General features: G+C 41.1%; 1 protein-coding gene across 4 annotated transcripts in view; it reads right to left on the bottom strand.

Annotated features, from left to right (window-relative positions):
- The window catches only part of SPAG9 (sperm associated antigen 9), an 85,933-nt gene that overhangs the window by 41,197 nt on the left and 22,790 nt on the right, over positions 1 to 21,946 (bottom strand). For 2 of the 4 annotated variants that reach the window (XM_079967371.1, XM_079967372.1), the window contains exons 4-5: positions 9,398 to 9,492; positions 4,036 to 4,189 (exon numbers count right to left, since the gene is read on the bottom strand). In XM_079967371.1, the coding sequence (XP_079823497.1) occupies positions 4,036 to 4,189; positions 9,398 to 9,492 (249 nt within the window). Of the gene's footprint in view, positions 1 to 4,035; positions 4,193 to 8,274; positions 8,695 to 9,397; positions 9,493 to 21,946 lie in introns of those variants that run through there. The other 2 variants (XM_079967370.1, XM_079967373.1) reach the window with 2 other exon arrangements.

The following is a 21,946-nucleotide window of genomic DNA, read 5'->3' as shown; positions in this document are numbered from 1 at the left end:
TGTTATGTCAAGAATCCTCTCACGACACTTCTCCAAGGTCAGATACGTGAAAGGTGAAGGGTCAAGCAACTCCTTGCCTATGCCCCTTTTGAGATTTCAATTGTATCCCCTGCTTTACATATGAATGGGACAGACTCTTGCTTAAAGCACTAGTTTTCTGTATCATTATATATAGTATGGCCCCAACTGCAGACAATGAAATACTTAGCAAATAATTCTGATCCAAGCTTGGGTGTCTGCCAAGAAACTAATAAGAGGGAAGAACATCAGCGGTAGCACATTCCTCTGTGACAAAGATACTACATATGGCAGATGCAAATATCAGTGCCTGTACACTGAAGCACTTTGGCCAGCAGCAATCTTGCAGCATCAGGGCAATTGTTGGACCTGGTGAACAATTCTACCATAGCTTTTTGGCCTTGCCCAGAAGTACCAGATTCACCAACACCTAACCTAGGTCTCATCCAAGCATTCTGTTTCACTCTTCCATCATTGCAACCACCATCACAGGTTGTTCTCTGAATCACACCTGTGTTTCCCCTTGCTCCTGCCAGCAGACTGTCTTACTCGCTCCAAACCACCCCACCCCCATTTCCTTGGCACTTGACCTGCCCTCTTAACACTTCTTTCAGCTTCCAGATTTGGGCCATGTGAATTCCGTCCCTTTAGCAAATCCGCTCCACTTCCCAGTGGGGAGGAGTTGCAGTGGACCACATGGCCGCCCACTACCCTCTGGGGGCGGGGGACGAAGTCCCATGTCACTTGGAGGTTCCCAGCCACGTCATTTGCCAGCCAGACAATCCACTGGCTGGGGAGGTGTGGCCGGGCCCCATTTAAACTGAGGCACGAGCTGGAGAGCTCCCTCTTGGCTCGCTTCCTCGATCTTAACACTTCTTTCAGCTTCCAGATTTGGGCCATGTGAATTCCGTCCCTTTAGCAAAGTGTTTTTGCCCACAGTATAACTATCCTTCCAGCTTAAGCTTGACAATTCGGAGAATGCAGACATCTTTGGGTTTATATCCTTCTAGTTTTGTCATAAAGTATCTTCCCTGGTCCAGCCTGTAATAAACCCACTTAAGGAGAAGCTTGTAGTTTCATGCCTTTGTGGAATGAGGCAACATTTCTTCCAAAACTGCTTACAAGGAAACAAAATTGAGGGTTGAAAGGACAAATTTGTGTGTACTCAGAAGTCAGTCCCACTATGTTAAATTGAGCTTACTCTCTAGTTAGTGCATTTAGGTAGTAAGTACATCGGTATGAAGCAGAGATAAAGACCACTTTAATCATTAAACCTTAATAAATACTACCTCCTGGGGGAAAATGTAGTGAATTGATAGCAGCATGTATTTATATGGATTGATTTTCCATCCTATTTCGAGGGAATTATCTAAACCGTATTAAAGACCAAACTCAAGTGATAAAATGTTAAAATAAAAGGAGAGCTCTAAATATAAACTATATATACATTGCCGCAATGTCTCACTCTGAACTGGCTGAGAAAATTACTAGATTCTGGTCTAGGACTGCAACCACTCAGCCCTGAGCCAGTGTTCCTCACTATTTCCTGCAGATCAGATAACTCCATGCTGGAAACTGATGAGCATCTCCATCATGTAGTGCCTCCCAGTCCAGGGCATACTAAATGATAATGGTCGAGCCTAGTAACATGTCTTCACAGCCTGCCCCAGTCAGAAACTCGTAGAAGAATTTAAAAGTACTGTACACTATTTAAGACAACAGCCCTTCTCCTCTCCCAGTTTCTCGGATCTCACCCACTCTTCCAAAAAAAGCCACACAGTTCCGACACTCCTCAATAATTTAGCCTAATCACTCATGGAGAGGAAACTGCAGTCGTAACCAAGTGCATCCACAGAGCTCCGCACTCAAGCGGAATAAGAACTTGACTTTTGTTTAAACGTTTCCCAACGTCTGTATTCCAGCTGCATCCAGGAAAGAATGCAGCACACAGACCACTCACTGACCTTAGCAGACAAAACGCTCACAACAAATGGCCCAACTGCCAACAGAAGGGGGCCAAGGAAAACCTCAGAGCTTAGTTTGAATAGTTTAACAGAGAATTAGAATTCTACTGATCTACTGCAACTGCTGCATTTCTGCTCCTGCACTTGAATTATCCAACTGCCTGGGCAAACATTAGCTAATGCTTCATCCAAAACTGACTGCGGGTATTAATTTATTTTTCCTTACTTTCTCATTACGATTTAAAGTGTTGTGACATCTATTCTGGCCTCAAAAATCCTGCGTTCTCCTACTTCTCTTCCCTTCCTCTATTCATCTGGGGCAGAAGGCACAGTCATAGGCAAACAGCGGGTATGTTGGCAAATAGGGGCTGACATTCAACCAAGATTTACTTAGGCTCATTGATATTAATATGGCTAAGCTAGGTTCATTAATATCAGTTGGTCTACCCAGAGTATACCTTAAGTTGACTACCACCAAGAATATCAGACTTGGAATAGTGAAAAGCCTGGGTTCAAATCCCCACTTGGTAGTGAAGCTCACTGGACTAGCCAAGGGACTTGAGCACATAATGCAAAACCATTGCCTATTCAGCCAAAGTGTGAACCCGGCCCAGCAGACTAACCATTTTTGTTTTCTGGTAACAAGCCACAATGCAATGCTATGGTTTGCTGTTTGCTTACAAACTGTGGTTCATTTTAATTACAGTTTGGTGATATGTCTGAACCTGCGGGTAGCGCTATGGTCTTTAAACCACTGAGTCTCTTGGGCCTGCCAATCAGAAGGTTGATGATTTGAATCCCTGCAATGGGGTGAGCTCCCGCTGCTAGCTCCTGCCAACCTAGCAATTTGAAAGCACGCCAGTGCAAGTAGATGAATAGGTACCGCTGCGGCGGGAAGGTGAACAGCGTTTCCGTGAGCTTTGGTTTCCGTCACGGTGTTCCATAGCACCAGAAGCAGTTTGGTCATGCCAGCCACATGACCCTGAAAACTGTCTGTGGACAAACACCGGCTACCTCGGCCTGAAAGCGAGATGGCCGCTACAACCCCATAGTCACCATTGACGGGACTTAACCGTCCAGGGATCCTTTACCTTTACCTATTCTTTGCCTTGTAGTTCAAAGTTACCTTCCACACTCATGTGTACAATCCACTTTACAACTGTGAAGGGATAGGGAGACACTCTATAAGGATGCAACTCACCTAAGGCCTCCTATGGGCTACATACATAGGATCTAAGAGAGATGTGGGGGCACAGAATGTACTGGCACAAACTGTGGAGCAACTAGGGGTTTTAGAGCTGTGTCAAATGGCACACATGATGAAAGAATAAGCATCAGGCACAAGTTCAGAGACATTGTTTTTCTCAGTTTACTTTACAGTACTTTAGTTTCTGCATTTCAGAATAAGGTTTCACAGTGTCCCAAGAGTGCAAAAGATGTCCCTTAACCAGACAGTTTGACTTGCACATAATCCACCTAGCTGTACACAGACATGGAAGAATGATCAAGGAACATCACATTTTGGTTGCTGGATAATCAATCCCAAGCTGTAACAACTGATTAAAGATTTCGATATTGAACTGCCTAAAGAATTTTAAGGAATTTAAATGGAAATGACTTCCGACTTGTACTCAGTGGATTTTAGTAAACCACTTCAGAGCTTAACAAATGTCTGCTAGGTGGATACTGTACAATCTAAAGGTTACAGACATTATGCAACAGTTATCCTAACAGTATAGTGTAGTTGAAAAAACCTAATACATAACCCTCTACCCATCTAGAAAACTGGTGAAAAGGAGTGTGGTGTATCTGGAAAACCAGAATTGAGATCCTGGTCTTCCCCCATAGTCCAGTGCAACCTGAGACCCATTCATCAAAACATATAACAGAAAAAAAGACTCACCTTCAACTCACCTGGAAAGACTCTCATTTTAAGAAGATTAAGAACTAAAGAAAGATAGTTTGGGGTTTAGGTTTCAACTGGGCACAATGCATCATAGGAAACTTATTATTAAAACCTCACCAGATGGGGAAAATAAAAGCACTAGGTCACCTTTAAACTGGTGCGGGAGCGTGGCTGACTTAGTTCACGGAACTTCCAATTATCTGACCCAGGAGTTTCCACTGTTCCTCTGTGATTATCAGGTGTGAGAAGTGCATCTCCTGGAGGTAGTGGGAAGATGCCCAATGATATGGGAGGTTCCTTTCTGCTGGGAAGGAAAAACCAAGTTATTTGCTTTCGTTTCTTACACTGAACAGACCTTCGAATCTCAGGAGAAGTAGTAAAAGCTGATATTTGGTTCCTGTAACCAGGTCTTCACAATATTAATTTCTCTTTTTAACCAACTGCTATCTGTTTTATTGACTTTTTAATTATGCTGTATGGATATTTATGGAGTGGTTTTATTATATTTTGTATGTTGTAAGCCACTTCAATACTTTATGAAACGGAAGATTAGAAATAAAAGAGTTAAGAATAATTAGCAATTTCAAAGTACATTTCAGATAACTGTTCTCTCACAAGTTTCTACATGTAAGTATTAGATTATAGCCACTCGTTTCTCAGGGTGCTGTTTGTAATGATTTTTACTATAATTAAATTGGCTGTCAGTAGCTATGACAACAAAGCCTTAGCTTACACCAGTGCTGTGGAGGTGGGGCTTAAAATTTGCAAGCATCCGCAAAACAATGTGGGCAAAGACATACTTCAAATGTATGGCAGCATGTAAAAGTGCTAGACATCAGATTTGAAAACAGCAGATTTTGAAAGATAATAGAATAAAAGCATTCGGGTCTGATTAACAAGACAATGCAAAATACCTGGATCTCAAACAGATTCAGCTTAGACTGTATAATGAACTGAGGACAGAAAACTACCAGCAGGAAAACAAAAGTGTAACTGAGCAAGTGATTAAATATTAGCCATGTACACTATCAAGCATATATAATCAGCAAGAGTGCAAGTTTCTATCCAATGCTGTTTTGTTAGGAGAGTGTTAAAACTTCTAAAAAGTCTCTAGTTAGAGAAATCCAAGAAGAAGAAAATATCTGGTCTTTCAACCAATGCAGGAACAATTAAAGGCTCTTTTTGGACACAAATTTCCAAAAGCGGGAATCCCCAGTGCTAAACTGAAGCAACATTCCTTATTTCAATACTGGTTTGTACATATGATCCAAGAGTTTACTTTGACAGTACAAACATCTTCCCGTCGTATAATACAAGGGGTCTCTTCATATTCCTCCCCAGTGCAGAAATCTATCTCTAGCATGATGCAGTTGACCCTCCTCTATAAAACTCACACAGAATTGGTGCTATGGAGAAGCAATACCTATTTAGCATCATTACTAAGCTTGGCAATGAAGAAATGATAAAACACATCTTGGTTAACTGGCCAACGTAATCTTTTATTTAAACTTTAATTTACTGGAACAGAAACAAAGGAGAGATAATTAGGCAAATTCTTGTTTATGTGACTTTACTGTCTGCCAATCTGTCTAATTTTGTAACTGTGCAAGCAATGATAATAAGGGGGTTTTGGTTGAGTGACGGGTTAATTTTTCTACTATGCATGGATGAATTACTGAAGCTGCACTGCAAAGCTTGTCAATGTAACTATTCTGTAGGAATTGTGGCACAACTGACCAGACTTTTTGCTATGAGTGTTAGAAATCATTCAAGTAGCTTATTCAGTATTCTTACATTTGTAAAAAGCATATGAGTGAGGGGAAGAAGCTCCACTTAAGCCTGTGTTATTGATGCCTTCTTCAAATTATTTTGATAAAGTTTCACTACGCTACATTTTAGGGTCAAAAACAGGCGACTGGAGAATCCTGAATGAGGAGGTGAGAATTCTCTCTCCTTCTGGGTTCAAAATGAAGTCAACTCGTTTACACACAGGGCGTGTTAGAACACCAGTTTCTGCAATGTATTTTTTACCTTTTAAAAATTTTATTTAAAGATAAGGGACCAGGACACATACATTTGAGATTATTGATCATGCTAACCAATGATCTTCTTACTGTGCATGTCATTTTTATTTATTTTTTTAATTAAAGGAAGCTCTGAGGTCAGGGAACTTTTCATCTACTTTTAATATTAATTTTCATGTTTGTCAAAGAGAGAAAAGATTCAAGATGCACAGACTAGCATCTGCTAAAGATGTAGAAACCAGAATGACCTTGGAAAGACTTGCCTGTTGTACCCTGCTACAAAACTACTTCCCAAAACTAATTACTCTTGATGTTTTCTATTGCTGTATAAATATTATTTTATAAATATTTGAATTCTACAAACAAAATATTGTAATAAAAATACTCAAAATAAGCAAGTACTGTATACTAAGGACTTCTTAAATGCTATCTCCCACACAGCATTTTCCTATATACACATGCCATGCCATGAAAGAACATTAAGAGCTCTTTTTATTCTGTAAATGCCATTATCTAAAAACATACCATTGATTCAATACAAAGTCACACATTCATTGTTAATCCACTAAACCAAGTAAAGGTTAGCGGTCAGCTACTGAAAATTACAGCTATGAGGGATTGCAGCCAAATTCTCTATAGTTCTAGGCAAACTTACATGATCTGAATTTTCTATTTACAACAAAACCTTTAAAAAGTACTTGCAGATAACCCATATTCAACAACAGGCAAAATACTGAACACACCAACACACATGGCTGGTTTGGATGCAATGCTAAACCATAGTTTAGAATTACAAAAATGAGCCAAACCTTTCCCTGGGTTTGCAAGCTCCCTTCTTTCCCCTCCTCCTACAGTGAGGAGTCTAGAAACTTTTGCATCTTTTTAATTATCTGCAGCTTGCCATGTTGTCTGAACCTGAACAAATTGTGGTTAATCTTAGCTATGGTTAGCAGAAGCAAACCAACAATTCTACGATTCTATGACCATCACACCACAGTTAATGAAGTCGATTTAATTCTAGTACGAGCAGAAAAAATTAACTACACTTTAGAGTTTGAATGATATTCCAAAATCTATATTCTAAAAACCTGGTTTAGCATTATGTCTAAACATATGCATTCGAAGTACTAAAAGCTTGCTAGAAGATAAAACACCAAGAGAACCACACAGATCCTTGTGAATAAAACTTTACATTTTCTTCTACTGCTAATGTGAAATTAACTCTAATGAGATCGGATTCTTGCATTCCCTTGGTGGTGTTCCACCATCATTCCTTCCTGCACTTCCTGGTGGTGTTCCACCTCATCATTCCTTCCTGCACTTAGAATCATAGAACTGTTGAGCTGGAAGGGACCACAAGGGTCACTTAGTCCAACCCCTGCAATTCTGGGGTAACATGAAATATTTGGGAATCCTCCCGCAGCAGAATCTAAGAATCCAGAGGTAAAGCAATGTCTATTTGGTCAACAATGCTGTTTTAAAGACATGGATGAAGCTCACTTTACATAACAACATTGTTTTTACGTAACAACAAAGGTAAAATTATTCACAATGGGTAGTATGGATGCTATTAATTATATTAGCCATAATAAAGTTAGAAACAGTGTTTCCTATATTGTAAAAAGTTGCACTTTGATTTTTTACTTTTGCTTACTAAGCACAATCAAATTCTGCCCTGATGCATCAAAGTACTGGATTACATACTTTTAAATACATAACAGAAGTTTTCAGAAAGCCATATTACTGGTCAAATTACAATCTGCTGTGAAAAGAGTTTTGCCATTGCTCTTATAATTAAAGATATTTAAACCCTATTTCTTCACTCTACAGTCTACACCTTAGCTTGTCAGCATTCGATTTACAAAAAGACGCAAAGGTGCTATTATAATAGTTTCACAGACTATCCGCTAGCAGATTCTGCAGAATTCTCTGGAGTAAAACACAGACCGAATAAATGAAAGGCCTAAACGACCACAGAAGCAAGGCTGCCCAGCATTAGTCAAGCACCTGACAATACAGTGAATACAAGCTTTGTCCACAATGTATTCACATAGCACTTTTATGCCATTTACAGGATTCAGCAATAAAAAGAGAAAAGCGAATAGCCTTCAAGAACACAACTGACTTTGTAGTCTCAAAGAAAGCACAATGAAGCCAATTTTTACATTTTAAAACAGGCATTTTATGATTTTTGCACAGCCTATAGACACCGAGACTAGATTCTGCCTGAAACAGACACTTAAGAGATTAGCATCGTCCCACCCTCTCCTTCCTGCCTCCCCTTCCAAGAGAAGAGAAATAATGGGAAGCAGGGAACAAAGAATACAACAAAAATGACAGAAGGCTCCGTAGTTCAGGGTACCTGAGAATCCTTGGTAAGTTCTGCGTCAGAGCTGGCACGCCAGTGGATATAGAAAAGTGCACAAGCAGCAAAACAGAGAGAGAGACTAAAATAGCTGAATTAATGACCACCGCCCCGCCAACGAAGCCAAACACCAATAGCAGCATGCATCCAGGACTCATGGCGCTGCGCTGGCATGGTGAATTGCAAGAACCAAGGCTACGCAGGGGACAAGGGAGTATCTTTGTAGTGAGTGTCTGTCATTCACTTGCTGCCACAAAAACAATGCCATCAGCAGCGGCTTTCCACTCTCTTCCGCAGCCGCTCCAAAGCAAAATGACATCACCTCACTCTCCTCCCCCACCTAACCGGGAGAAAAAACCACCATGGAGCTGCTTCTCTTCTCCCCAGCATCTATGCAGCAACCTAAAGATACAAGCAAGCTTGCTCGCCTCTTTCTCCTCCCCACTACTTCAAACCTCGGCTGCTCAGCTCCAGTTCATTGGATGGGAGGCCCCGACATCTACATAATGTAGTCACAGAGCTTCCTCCAGAGACGCCCTCTCACAGACATGTGCACAAGGTACACATCAGACAATTGTGATTCAATTATTTCAAAACCTTTAATTGCTAATCCTTTCGTTGCTGCTTTTTTTGAAAATGAAAAGGAGGGACAGCTTGCCATACCAGATCTATGTGTACAAGCTTAAACCTAAAATATTAATGGATAGCCAATCCAGGCCTTGAAGTGTCCCAACAGCTAAAACATTATCCGCCCCTTCCGATAAACCCTCATATACAGTGGTACCTCGGGTTACATACGCTTCAGGTTACAGACTCCACTAACCCAGAAATATTACCTCAGGTTAAGAACTTTGCTTCAGGATGAGAACAGAAATCGTGCTCCGGCGGCGCAGCTGCAGCAGCAGCAGGCCCCATTAGCTAAAGTGGTGCTTCAGGTTAAGAACAGTTTCAGGTTAAAAACGGACCTCCAGAACGAATTAAGTACTTAACCCGAGGTACCACTGTACTGCAATATTGAATAATTCCACCCCATCATTCAGCCTAATGTTTGAAGTCAAAGAACGAAGTCTTTAAGATAAAATATAATAATTATCTTCAGCCAAAGATCAGCAAAGCTTACCTAGTTCTACTGTGCATGATGGGTTCTAGCTGATCACCCCCAGTCAGTTGATGAAGTTTGGCTCTTTCCAAGTGCTCCATGTAATTATGAATCATCTGTTATTAAGAAGGAGGGGGGATTACTTTAGAAAACTATTCATATCTGTTTAAGCAGAATGGAAATACAATATATGCCTCCACCACCTGCCCCAAAGAATAAACCTTCTCTTAAGGTACTATGAGTATTTTGTTTTCAGATCATAAACTTAATTCCGTTTATGAAGTAACCCAAGTATCAAAACATTTTACCATTAAATATCTTCTTTACAGCAATGTTATTTTCCCCTCCCAGTATGCACAGAAATTTCACCTTGCCAACACACCTTGAGAAGGCTATTCGTTGATCTTTTACACTGACTGTCTTGAGTATTCCAAGGTCTCCCCATTCCAGCATGTGCAAACAGCAATCTGAGCAGCACAATACAAATACACACCAATAGTTTTTCACCCGGGTGCAAATTGACAGAATAGACAGGAGGCCCAGTGAGTGGAAGAGATGCAAGAGTAAACTGAGAAAACACACAGTACACATATCTTTCATGTATTTTGCAAAATGAACAGGTTTCTCCAGTCAGGCACGACTCCTATGCATTCTTTCATGTACAAAGGGCAGAGCAGGGCAGATATGAGCCTGAAACCTGCTCCATACTGAAGTGGGGGTCCTAGGTGCATCACCTCTTAAAAGCAATAAGGAAAAGGTAAAATGTCAAATAGTTTCTGATTTTATTCCCCTTGAACTTGGCATGTTATCCTCCATCACATCTCGTCCCAAATCTGTTGATTTTGTGTGGCTCCATAATCAGTCACACTAGGCTGATTCCAGACCCAGTTCACCCAGTTGTACTCTTTAAAGTTTTCATCACAAGGAAATGTACTCCAAAGCATCCTAACAACCCCATGGACTTCTTTTTAATCTGAGAATTAAAGGCAGGCACCACCATTCCACAAGGGTCTGAAATTGTGCCCTACCTGTCCAAATTCCAAGGTAAGGTAACTTAATTCAAGAGGTTTGTTTAGCGTTTTTTTTAATCTTCTCTCAGAAGATGTGTTCTAAATGTGTTGTTTCCCCTAAGTGGCTAGGAAGGGGGTCAACGAGGGAAACATTGAACATTTCTGGCCATGACGGAGGACAACAAGATGCAGAGAAAAAGGTTACATGTCCACAGGATTCAGATGCACCTTTACAAGAGGTACCTAAAATATCTCTGAGATTAAAACATATAGAAGAAAAAATTCTCTCAGTCTCTCTGAAGGAACATATGACCTTAACATGAAAATACAATTTTTTCAATAGGCAACATTTTAATACAATTCCCTCCACAGCAGAACTAATAACTAGCGCAAATGAATCCTTCTGAGTTTCAACTATTTACAGCTGAACAAACCATCACATCAAATAATATCACACTGTGGTCACTCAATATGCCACATGATTGTTTTTTCCAGCCTTCGGGGCCATTTTAGATTAAGCTCTAAGCTGCGAGCGGTTAGTTCTGCATTACTAGTGCCCAAATAATGAAAGAAGCAGAAGAAATAATGTTTACCATTAATAACTACCAACAGAATACTTTAAAAAATGTTAACATTGTTATACTGATGATATTGTGAGGTCTTGTTTGCACCGTCAGCCAATTTGAATGTTTAAGTGATTTGTGAATATTCTGCATCTCAAACACATGTGACACATCTGCCACTCTTTCTTTTTAAAACACAGTGGGAAATATAATGACAATTATTTATCATTTATATTCCACCTTTAAAATACACAACTATTTCCAATATGACTTACAAACAAACAATAAATAAACCAACCAACTTCAAAACATTAAAATACTATTTCTTTACACTAAGGACAATATCTAAACTTGTTTCCCTTCCTCTCCCTGCATGTCACCAAAATCTACACTGGAATAAAATGGCTGCACTGGATACAACATTATTTTTCTCATTAAGGACTGGCAAGTGCAGTTACTAAGCATGTTTCTGCTAAATATGCCCACAAGATTGCTTCCGATAAAAAATAATTATATCACAATTGAAACTATGTGTACCACCTTCTTAAATATCTGATTTAAAAAATGTATTGAGTCAATTTGTTACTGGGTCTAAAAAAACTTCAGGTACTTAAAGTTCTTCAGCTTACAAATTGATTTACTCATGGCCCATAAAGCTTGTAAGAGAGTTCAACCGGATGCACAGTTAAAAGGAATTATAAATAAAATTTAAATGTATGCCATTTTATATCAGATTTTAGAAGACACAGCCAACCATATCAGAATAGAGTCATATATTACAATTCAGATTTATGGAGGCATAAAGATTACCTTCATTGTTCCTCAAAAAATGCATCTCTCCCTGCTCCAACCCATGTAACCACATATGACTACAACACCCTCAAACTATTTCTTCTTTACTTCAAAATTGGTGGTGCATGTTAACTTGTCCCTGACATTTTGGGAAGAGAAGAAGCCATAAAATTATGCACATTCGTATTGCTCCAACTTCAATCATCTCAATTGTGTCTGGGAGACCAACACCTTCATAACGGATACTCAGGTGATGCTTCTCCTGGGTCTTGAATGGGGTTCCCAATTCCCTGGAGGAGCTTCTGCTGAAATCCTATACAGTGACAGATTTTCTGTAGTAGGGAGAAATCATGCTTTCTACACAGCAGGGAGTTGCATATGTTAAAGTTAGTCTTCTCAAGTTACAATGGCTCATGGTTGGAACCCTGCTTATTTGCTACCCCCATACTATGAACCATTAAACTCGTTCAGTATTACAAATAACCATTGTCAGCTGACAAGCATTGGAAGAGTAGCAAGACTTTTTCAAGACAATAGATAAGTGACACAAGCTACATGCACTTAGCACAGCAGAGCTATGTAAGAATAGTTACAATGGCTTCCACTTGCTCTTTTTCTTCAATTGTCTTTTCAGCACCCCGAACAGCAACAGTTATGACGCTATTGTTGACTTTTGCTTTGCCAGTACTGATAATGTAATGGCTTCAATTAAGTTAACCTCACTGGGATATTTGCAATTGTTGCCCAAACTTTTTAATGCTGAAATGCAGAATATTAAAGATCAATAATTTGTAACCCACTCATCATTCAAAAACAATCCAACAGAAGATAAAGTTTACAAAACAAATACATAATTATCCTTCTGGTTATCATTTCATAACCAGTGATTTATACATACCTGCTATTATTACAAACCACCCTTCCAAATTAAGAATACATCAGCCTCCCCAACCCAGCACCCTCCAGATGGTGCTGTACTAGCAATTCCACCATCCCTGGTCCCTGGCCATAGCAACTGGGGCTGACAGCCCAAGATTTTGAAGAGCAACAGATCCTGCATCCTTGTAGTACAAGATATTTAATGCATCTAGTTCAATATATTGGGGAGAAAGGTCTGTGTAACTTACAAATAAGCTTTTCCTACCAGGATCTGGAAGGAAATTGCATTTCAAAAATGTGTTTATCCTTTTATTCATTAACATGGTGGTTCTGTTGAAAATCAAATTGTTTTACACATGTTCAAAAGGTGTGATGAGACAGGAATCAAACTTAGGTTTTCCAAGAGTTGAAGCATTAACCACATTTGCTCATAAATACCGTATTTTTCGCCCCATAGGACGCACCAAGTTTTTTTTGGGGGGAAATAAAGAAAAAAAAAATTTCCCCCCCCCCCAGGCGCTTGTGGGGCCGGCAGCGGGGAGAAGCGCTCTTCTCCCCACCGCCCGCCTGCAGATCAGGTCCGGGGACAGCGGGAGGACGCGCTACGCCTCCCAGCTGTCCCCGGAGCTTGCAGGGCTGGCGGCCGGGAGAAGCGTGCGTCTCCCCGCCGTCAGCCTCCAAACCACATCGGGAGACAGCGGGATGGCGGCGTTCCGCCTCCCCGCTGTCCCCCGACCTTGTGGGACTGGCGTTGCGGCTCTCCTGAAGCCTGGAGAGCGAGAGGGGTCTGTGCGCACCGACCCCTCTCGCTCTCCAGGCTTCAGCGAAAGCCTGCATTCGCCCCATAGGACGCACACATATTTCCCCTTCATTTTTGGAGGGGAAAAATTGCGTCCTATAGGGCGAAAAATACGGTAATCAAGTTATGTGTTTCCCTGGCTAATAAACCAGGAATAAAAATTGATTTAGCTTACTGTTCACAAAAGTCAAAATATTATCAAAAGTAGCACATAGACTGCCATGTAGCCAAAACAGCCAAACATGATCATTAACACAAAAATATTTTCGCTAGTTCTGTTTTTAGACAATCTGTTTCTCTCCCAAAGACATATATGTCAGTGTAAATTTATCACCTTCTTGACCTGAAGTAATCTATGACTCAAGCAACAAGGAGGGGTGGCCACATAAAGTCAAAACACAGAGTGTTGGTCAACAGTCACGAAAAGGCAGAGATGGATCAATGTGAACCACTGGATAGTGGTACACAATTCCTCCCCCACCCAAAATATAATTGCTTCCAATCATATCTTAAAAACTAATGCTTCAATTTTACCAGCATTCATTCATGTGCTTGCAACCAATTATTCTGTTCATACTTGGCTGCTCTCCAGGAGGGAAATCTATGACAAGTAGCCTAGAGATGAGTCCTTCTAATCCTTGTATAATTACTCAATATCTGTTAAAATAGCAGGTTTTGCACTGCTGCAACTGTTGAAGGAAGAGCTGAACCAAATCAGCACATGTAACCAGACATAGCAAAGAAAGCAAGCATACCTAAAAAAATAGTAGAGATGTTAGTTTCCATTATTGAGATCAAATGTGATTTTCAATATTCTAATCCTATTCATATCTTGGAGCTATAGAGTTGCTGCTCTGTTCTTTTTTTATGAAGTCTTGATCATTTAAGTTTTTCTATTACACTTGCCAGGCTGGACATACATTAATGATATCCAACTAAGCCATACTTGGAATAGGCACATTGAAATCAATAAACTGCTATAACTTGCCCACTGATTTCAGTGGGTCTACCCAAAGTATGACTTAGCTGGCTATCACACCTTAAGTCCTCATAAATCACAACTGGTTTAATGTCATTTTTTTGGTTTAGAAATTTCTATTCTCTCTTTTGCTTCTAAAAGGAGCACTAAGGCAGCATCTGTTGGTTTCTGCTCTCTTCACTGTGCAGCGAAAGGCTTGTCACAAGACAATGTTTACATTCCACAGAGTTACTGTTGGTTTTTCCCACGGGAAAGGGGAGGCTGGATGTGACGTACACTGGTTTCCTGTTTTTCACTGTTCTCTCAGTGTGTTTCTCTCCGTGCTTCAGAGGAGAGAGGATGTTTTTTTCTGCTCCGGCAGAGGAAAGATGCATTTCTGTAATCTACCAGCTTTGAAATGTAAATAAAGCAATATAGAGCATGTTGGCACGTATTCCTCATCATTCCGCTGTGCACTTGGATGCTACAAATCAACATTTTGGTTATGGGCCCAGAAGTCGAATCGGGCTCCTGGCAAAGGAGCAAAGACGCAGTCATCTGATGCCGGCAAAAGGATCGGAATGCAAAGGGACGGATCGGACGGTATATCTGCGCGTCAAGATGATTGATGAGGTATGTGCTACTGCTCCGGGCAGCCTGCCAGCTTCTATTTAATGGCTTTATGGCTGGACTTTGAACTTTTAAAGTCCGTTTGCCGGGAACAGGCAGCGGCTATGCCTATGCTGGGGAAATCGAAAGTAACTCTTGAAAGTGCTTTTGGGCTGAAGCAGCTGCTGATAACAGTGACGCAGCTTGTTTTAAAGGCAGCAGAGAGAAAGCTGTTTTGAACTTGCCTTTGGAATGAGGCTTGAAGCAGCACAGACGCAGCTTGTATAAAGCAGCTTGCTTTAAAGCAGCAGAGATGACGCAGAAGGCTAATGCCAGAGTCATGATGGCCCTTCAGGATGCTTGTGGGATTCCCAAGCTCAATAAGAAAAATTATACGGACTGGGTTATCTATGCAGAGGCTATTCTGCGGAAAGAGGGTCTGTTTGAAGTTATTACAGACACCCCCCCAGCTCCAGTTACAGATGCATGGAAGGCTAAAGATTCCAAAGCAAGGGGAACTCTTACATTGATAGTATCCCCAGAAGAGCTCTGTCTATTGCGTGATAAGACCTCAGCCAGAGAAATTTGGGGCGCTTTGAGAGAGGCACACTTGAGGACAGAAGCTGAATCTACTATGTTTTATTTTAACAAGCTGCATAAGATGGCTAGCTGCAGAAGGCTGGCTGATGCAAATGGGGAATCTGATGCCAATCAGCCACATGCTCAGCTCAGAGTAGCCTGTGATACTGCCATGATTCAGAATGAAGCAGATTGCCAGGGTGATAGCTGCATGGGTAAGGGGGAGTCTTCACAGACGTCATCCCAGAGTGCAGTGGAACCACCAGATGGCGCCAAAGCTTTGAAGGCAGTGAAATGCTACTCGTGTGGACGTCTAGGCCATATGAAGAGGGAATGCAAATATCCCAGGGCCAAGACAGAGCAGCGCAGCGAAAGCTCATCGCGTGGAAAAGGCCAAAGCAGAGGCAAAGGTCCGGTGTCCAGGACAACGCAGCCCAAAGCAATGGTCTCACGCTTCACACCAAAAGTTGCAGAGGTCCAGAAGACGTCTAGATCTTTCTTCGTTGTTGATTCAGCGGCAACGCACCACATGTGCAACGATAAGCGACTGTTCGTGTCTTTTACACCGCAGGAAGGTGCGATTCACCAGGCGGATGACCACACAATTCCCAGTAAAGGCTACGGAACTGTTGTTCTTCACAGTTTGGACTTATCGATACAGAATGTACTTTATGTTCCAGATGCCAAACATAATCTGCTCAGCGTTGGACAGCTGAATGAGCGGAACATTGACGTTTCTTTTAAGAACAAAAGGTGCATCATCACAAAGAAAAATGATTATGTATTGTATGCTGAATATGTTGATCGTTTATATGTTTTGTATTATGATGATGTTGTGCAGGATGACACTTGTTGCATTGCAGGTTCTAACAAAAGTTTGCATGCAGAATGTATTCATGATTTTCATCGAAAATTTGGTCATTTGGGTTTTGAGGCAGTATCTAAAATGCCTGCCTTGGTTGAAGGTATGACTATTAAACCCTGCAGGTACCACATGAAGTGCAAGGCATGCGCAGCAAACAAGGTGAAAATGGCTGCGAAAGGTAAGGTGTCTAGTAGGCAAGCTACAGAACCATACCAAATTGTTCATGCTGATTTGGTTGGACCACTAGCGCCCTCTTTGGGAGGAAATAGGTACTTCATGGTTCTCATTGATGCATTTTCCAGGTATATTTATGTGTACAACCTCAAGCAGAAATCAGAGGCTTTTCCTAGGTTCAAGGAATTCTGTGCTTGGTTGGGAAATGTGCATGGTAAGAAGGTAAAGACTCTTTTCACTGATCGTGGGGGAGAATTCACTTCTCAGCAGTTTGAAGCTTTTCTGACTGAGAAAGGAATTCAACACGATTTGTCTAGTCCTCGCTCGCCATGGCAGAATGGGCTTGCGGAACGAGCAAATCAAACATTGCTTCAAGGGTTAAAAACCTTGCTACATGATGCAAATCTTCCAGAGAGTTATTGGGCCGAAGCTCTCTCATGTTTCACTTACAGTTACAATCGCAGGTTATCTTCAGCGATTGGTTGTACCCCCTATGAGAAGATGTTTGGCAAAAAGCCATACATCAAACACATGAGAATTTTTGGTTCTGACATGTGGGTTCACTCACCACAAAACTCCAAGTTAGACAAGCGTGGTTTGCATGGTATCTTTCTAGGTTATGAGAAAGGTTCTTACAGAATAAGGATGACTGACTCTAAGACCATTAAGCTCACAAGAAGTGTTGAGTACAATGCCAAGTGGGGGGAGAATGTGGGAATTTTCCAATGTTATCCTGATGACAGTGATGAGACTGAGGATAGTCAAAAGCAACCACAGCAACCCACACCCACTGATGAAAGTTCTGAATCTGAGTCTGAAACTGAATCAGGTGATTCAGAGGATTTCAAGAGTGCGAAAGCCTCTATGCGACCCTCTGAAAGCTCTGATCAAGAATTGGAGGAACCATTGTTCACAATAGGTCGCTTTTCTCCTAAGAAGGAAGAGGAGAGTGTTGAAGACCTAAGGCTAATTCGTAGGTCACAAAGAGCAACAAAAGGCAGACCTCCAAAGAGATTTGCTGATGAGTTTGCTAAGATAGCAGTAACAGCTGTTAAAAGCTCCAAGAAGGTATTTGAACCTTCAAGTTTCCAAGAAATCCAGGATTTGGATTCAAAGGAAGCTGAGCCATGGTTAAATGCCATGAAGGCTGAGCTTGATTCCTTGGAAAGGAACAAAACATGGGAACTTGTTCCAGTAGTTCCAGGAATGAAACTGCTTGGAAGCAAATGGGTCTTCAAAGCGAAGACTGATCAAAATGGCAAGATAGTCAGACACAAAGTCAGATTGGTAGCCAGAGGTTTTGCACAGGTACCAGGTGAAGACTATCACGAGACCTACTCACCCACAGTGAGGTATGAGAGCATTAGGCTTATGCTCAAGCTAGCTGCAGAGGAGAATCTACACATTAGTCACCATGATGTGAATACAGCTTTTCTGTACGGATCTCTAAATGAATCACTTTATATGCTTCCACCTGATGGCGTACAGGTAAAAGAGGGATTTGTTTGTGCTCTGAAAAAGTCCCTTTATGGTCTCAAACAAAGTGCACGGTGTTGGCACACAAAACTCACTGAAGTATTGTTTTCTCTAGGTTTTAAGCAAGGGAAAGCTGATCCATGTGTGTTTGTCAAAGAGGAGGGGCAAAAGAAACTGTATTGTTTGTTTTATGTTGATGATTTATTATTCTTTTGGGATGATGTCACAATGTACAATAACGCCCTAGCCCAACTGAAAGAACACTTTGACATGAAAGATCTTGGTGAGGTAAACAACTACCTATCTCTGGAAATAGAAAGAGATCAAGATGGTAACATTCTAGTACATCAGTCACGGAAAGTTGCTGATGTGTTAGGCAAACTAAACCTGATGGATGCTAACCCTGTAGACACACCGATGATAACAGGTTATCAGGTAGATGACACTGAAGAAGCATTTTCTGACACTACACTGTACAGAAGTGTGCTAGGCAAACTAAACTTCATTGCCAGATGTTCAAGACCAGACATTGCTGTTAGCTGTAATTTGCTAAGCAGACAAGTCAACAATCCTACTGTTAAGGATTGGAAAGCTCTGAAACGCATAGCGCGGTATTTGAAAGGCACTATGCATTACAGACTGAGATTTAACAATCAGAAGTCTGGTGGTCTTGAGATATTTGCAGATGCAAGTTTTGGAAGTGACACTACAGACAGGAAAAGTACGTCTGGAGTTTGCTATATGTACAATCAGGCTCTATTTGATTGGTCATGCAAGAAGCAAACAACAGTTAGCTTAAGTACTTGTGAAGCTGAACTGAATGCACTGTCTTATTCACTCAAGGATTGTGAATGGTTGTTACAATTGTGCAAAGACATGAAAATTCCTGTCAAATGTCCAATCCAGGTTTACCAGGACAACAAAGCATGTTTGGCTTTGCTGAATTCTGAAGGTTGTAAGCAAAGCACGAAGCACTTGCAATTGAAGTTGCAACATGCTAGGGAACGTATTCAGAAGGGACTCGTAACGGTGTCCTATATGCCAGGTAATGAAATTCCTGCTGATGTATTGTCCAAGATTGTATCAAGGGATCAACACTGTACCTATGTGCAGAAGTTGGGTTTGTACTGATGTTGTACGAACACGCTGCCCAGTGGTGTTCACAGAAAGGGGGAGGATGTTGGTTTCTGCTCTCTTCACTGTGCAGCGAAAGGCTTGTCACAAGACAATGTTTACATTCCACAGAGTTACTGTTGGTTTTTCCCACGGGAAAGGGGAGGCTGGATGTGACGTACACTGGTTTCCTGTTTTTCACTGTTCTCTCAGTGTGTTTCTCTCCGTGCTTCAGAGGAGAGAGGATGTTTTTTTCTGCTCCGGCAGAGGAAAGATGCATTTCTGTAATCTACCAGCTTTGAAATGTAAATAAAGCAATATAGAGCATGTTGGCACGTATTCCTCATCATTCCGCTGTGCACTTGGATGCTACAAATCAACAGCATCCACATTACAGTTTTCATTGCCTGAATCAGCTGAATCAACATGGAGTACTTCTACTAGGATGTCATATGCAATACCTAATCAGTGTCAAGAAGACTACTCTTTGTTTTGCATTAATGATTTACAGAATCAGGATGAGAATTATGGAGAATATTGACACAAACTGATTTGACAAGATAACCAAGTGATCCAAGGTGGCTTTTTCATGTGTGCAGTTCTCCCATCATTACAACCATTTCTTTCAGCTCATTCTTGGCTGGTTGTACAGAAGCTACCACAATGGTTTTCCAATACTGTTATTGATTACAAGCTAGCAAAGATATCACTCCATACCTGAATGTTTCCTTCTTATAAAATGCAACATAGCTCAGAGCAGACAACTCTGAAAATTGGGGTACTTTCCCAAATACTTTCCAACATGTGTCCCTGGATGCCACGATGTCCCCACCAGTTGGGCCACGAAGACGGCTAATGGTCTAATTAACTCACTGGGCACTAGTGAATCCAAGAAACGATGCTCTGTCCTTGATGTGTATGAAAAGTGAAGGTAACACCTGTGACTGATTCTTACTGGGACATGCAAATACACCTCAAAGATTGAAGATGGGCAGAAAGTTCTGTACATCTATTGCTGGTAGGATTGTTTCTACCATGAAGTGATTCTTTTTGAAGAACTTATTCTGCCACTTATGGTCCACAATAATGATAAAACTCCATTCCAAAGGCTTCTCTTTTGCTTGTTTATGGTAAGCCATAGTTTGCTACAAACTATAACTCACAGTCATATTGCATGGTGGGAGGTTAAGCTACTCAGATTTCAAGACCCTCTAAAAAAAAATCAAAAAATCAGAGAAAGGCAGGATAACAGACTTTGTGTGCGTGTGTCCTGCAAGAAGTGAGAGTAGACAGCATTCGAATCTGCCCTTTCTGCCTTGTCCTCAGTAAATCACGACATAAAGAGGACTTAGCTGTGAATATATCAGTAAGGATTTTGATTTTTGTTTTAAATCACCACACAATCCTGACTCTGAACGGCTGGGTTCACCTCCTTCTCTGACAGTGTACCTATCATCTTCCCAATGAGCTGAAGCCATAGATGCTTTCTGACTTCGCTGGGGATAGAGTTTGTTGTCCACCAAGCCCTGGATCAGATTGCCTTACAGTCTCTAGGTTCCTAAGTACTGTACTAAGTGTAAGTGAATGAGACATATCAAGTGTCAGGGTGGGAGTCATAGACACAAATCAGCGTGAAAGACGCAGGGCTCTGTTGTCAGTGAAGTTAACTCTTTATTCCAGGAAATGGCATACAACTCAGCAACATTTCCCAGTAGGTCCTGCCCCTATGGAGCAGTTGCCAGGACAGAGGTCCCTGCCTTCCACCCTTACTAAGGCTCCTCCTTTCCTGGATGTTTCCCTCTGGTCTCTGTTCTGCTCTCCTCATTATCCTGCACTTGTTGCAGCAGGAGAGAATGACTCTCTGGGTTCTTCAGAAGTCTCTTGACCGCCTGCTCTGCTGCAGCTTTGGAGTCTGAACTGCTCCCTGTCACAGGCTCTTCCTGCTCGCTAAACCCTCATTTTCATTTATGTTCAAGCGCCAGCTACCAGCACTGTACAGAATTATTAGCATATCCCAGAGTGACTCACAACTGACGTCTGAAAAAATGGATTAAAAATAAATATGGTCCTACACAATATTCCTGTGAAAAACCTACAGATCTTCATCCTTCTTTATCAAGCTGAATATTTATCTTCTACTACTGTGTACTTTTCTCTATGTCCACTCACATAATGTCAAGATCTGTCAACGGGCGACTCAACATATAAGCTACATAAGTAGTTGTGTGGAAGGAAAGGGTTTTGCTGGTTGCAATCAACACCAACAGTACATGTATTTTCCTTTCACAGCCTTTTTCATCACCAAGGGTTTTTCTAACAACCAGAACCTGGGCTGCAGCATTGGCAACAATACTATTTCGAAAGACTGCTTTCGCTCTTTAAAGCAAAAAATATAAAGCTGTTGTACCCTGCATTTTTTCTACTCGTTATGAAGTTCCAGCTGACAACACTAGGCACACAAAACATCTAGAGTTGGCTTGAGGAATTCAATCAATCTGCATTCAAACGTACATACTGGAACATGGTCAGCCTTCGAGTTTTTATTTTAAATAAATAAATAAATCACTTTCCTTTATGCAAGGATCCAGAGGGTGGTTTACAATATAAAAACATTAAAAATACATAAAATAGTAACAAACAAAAACAGTAACGCACACAGTTTAAAAGGCCTAGACTGTTTAATTAGCCATAGGTCTTGGGAGAAGAGAAATGTTTTTGCCTGGTGCCTAAAGATATGTAATGAAGGTGCCAGG

Source organism: Podarcis cretensis (genome assembly GCF_951804945.1).
Source record: "Podarcis cretensis genome assembly, chromosome: 2".
Taxonomy (NCBI): Eukaryota; Metazoa; Chordata; class Lepidosauria; order Squamata; family Lacertidae; genus Podarcis; species Podarcis cretensis.
This window is presented reverse-complemented; position numbering and strand designations above follow the sequence as displayed.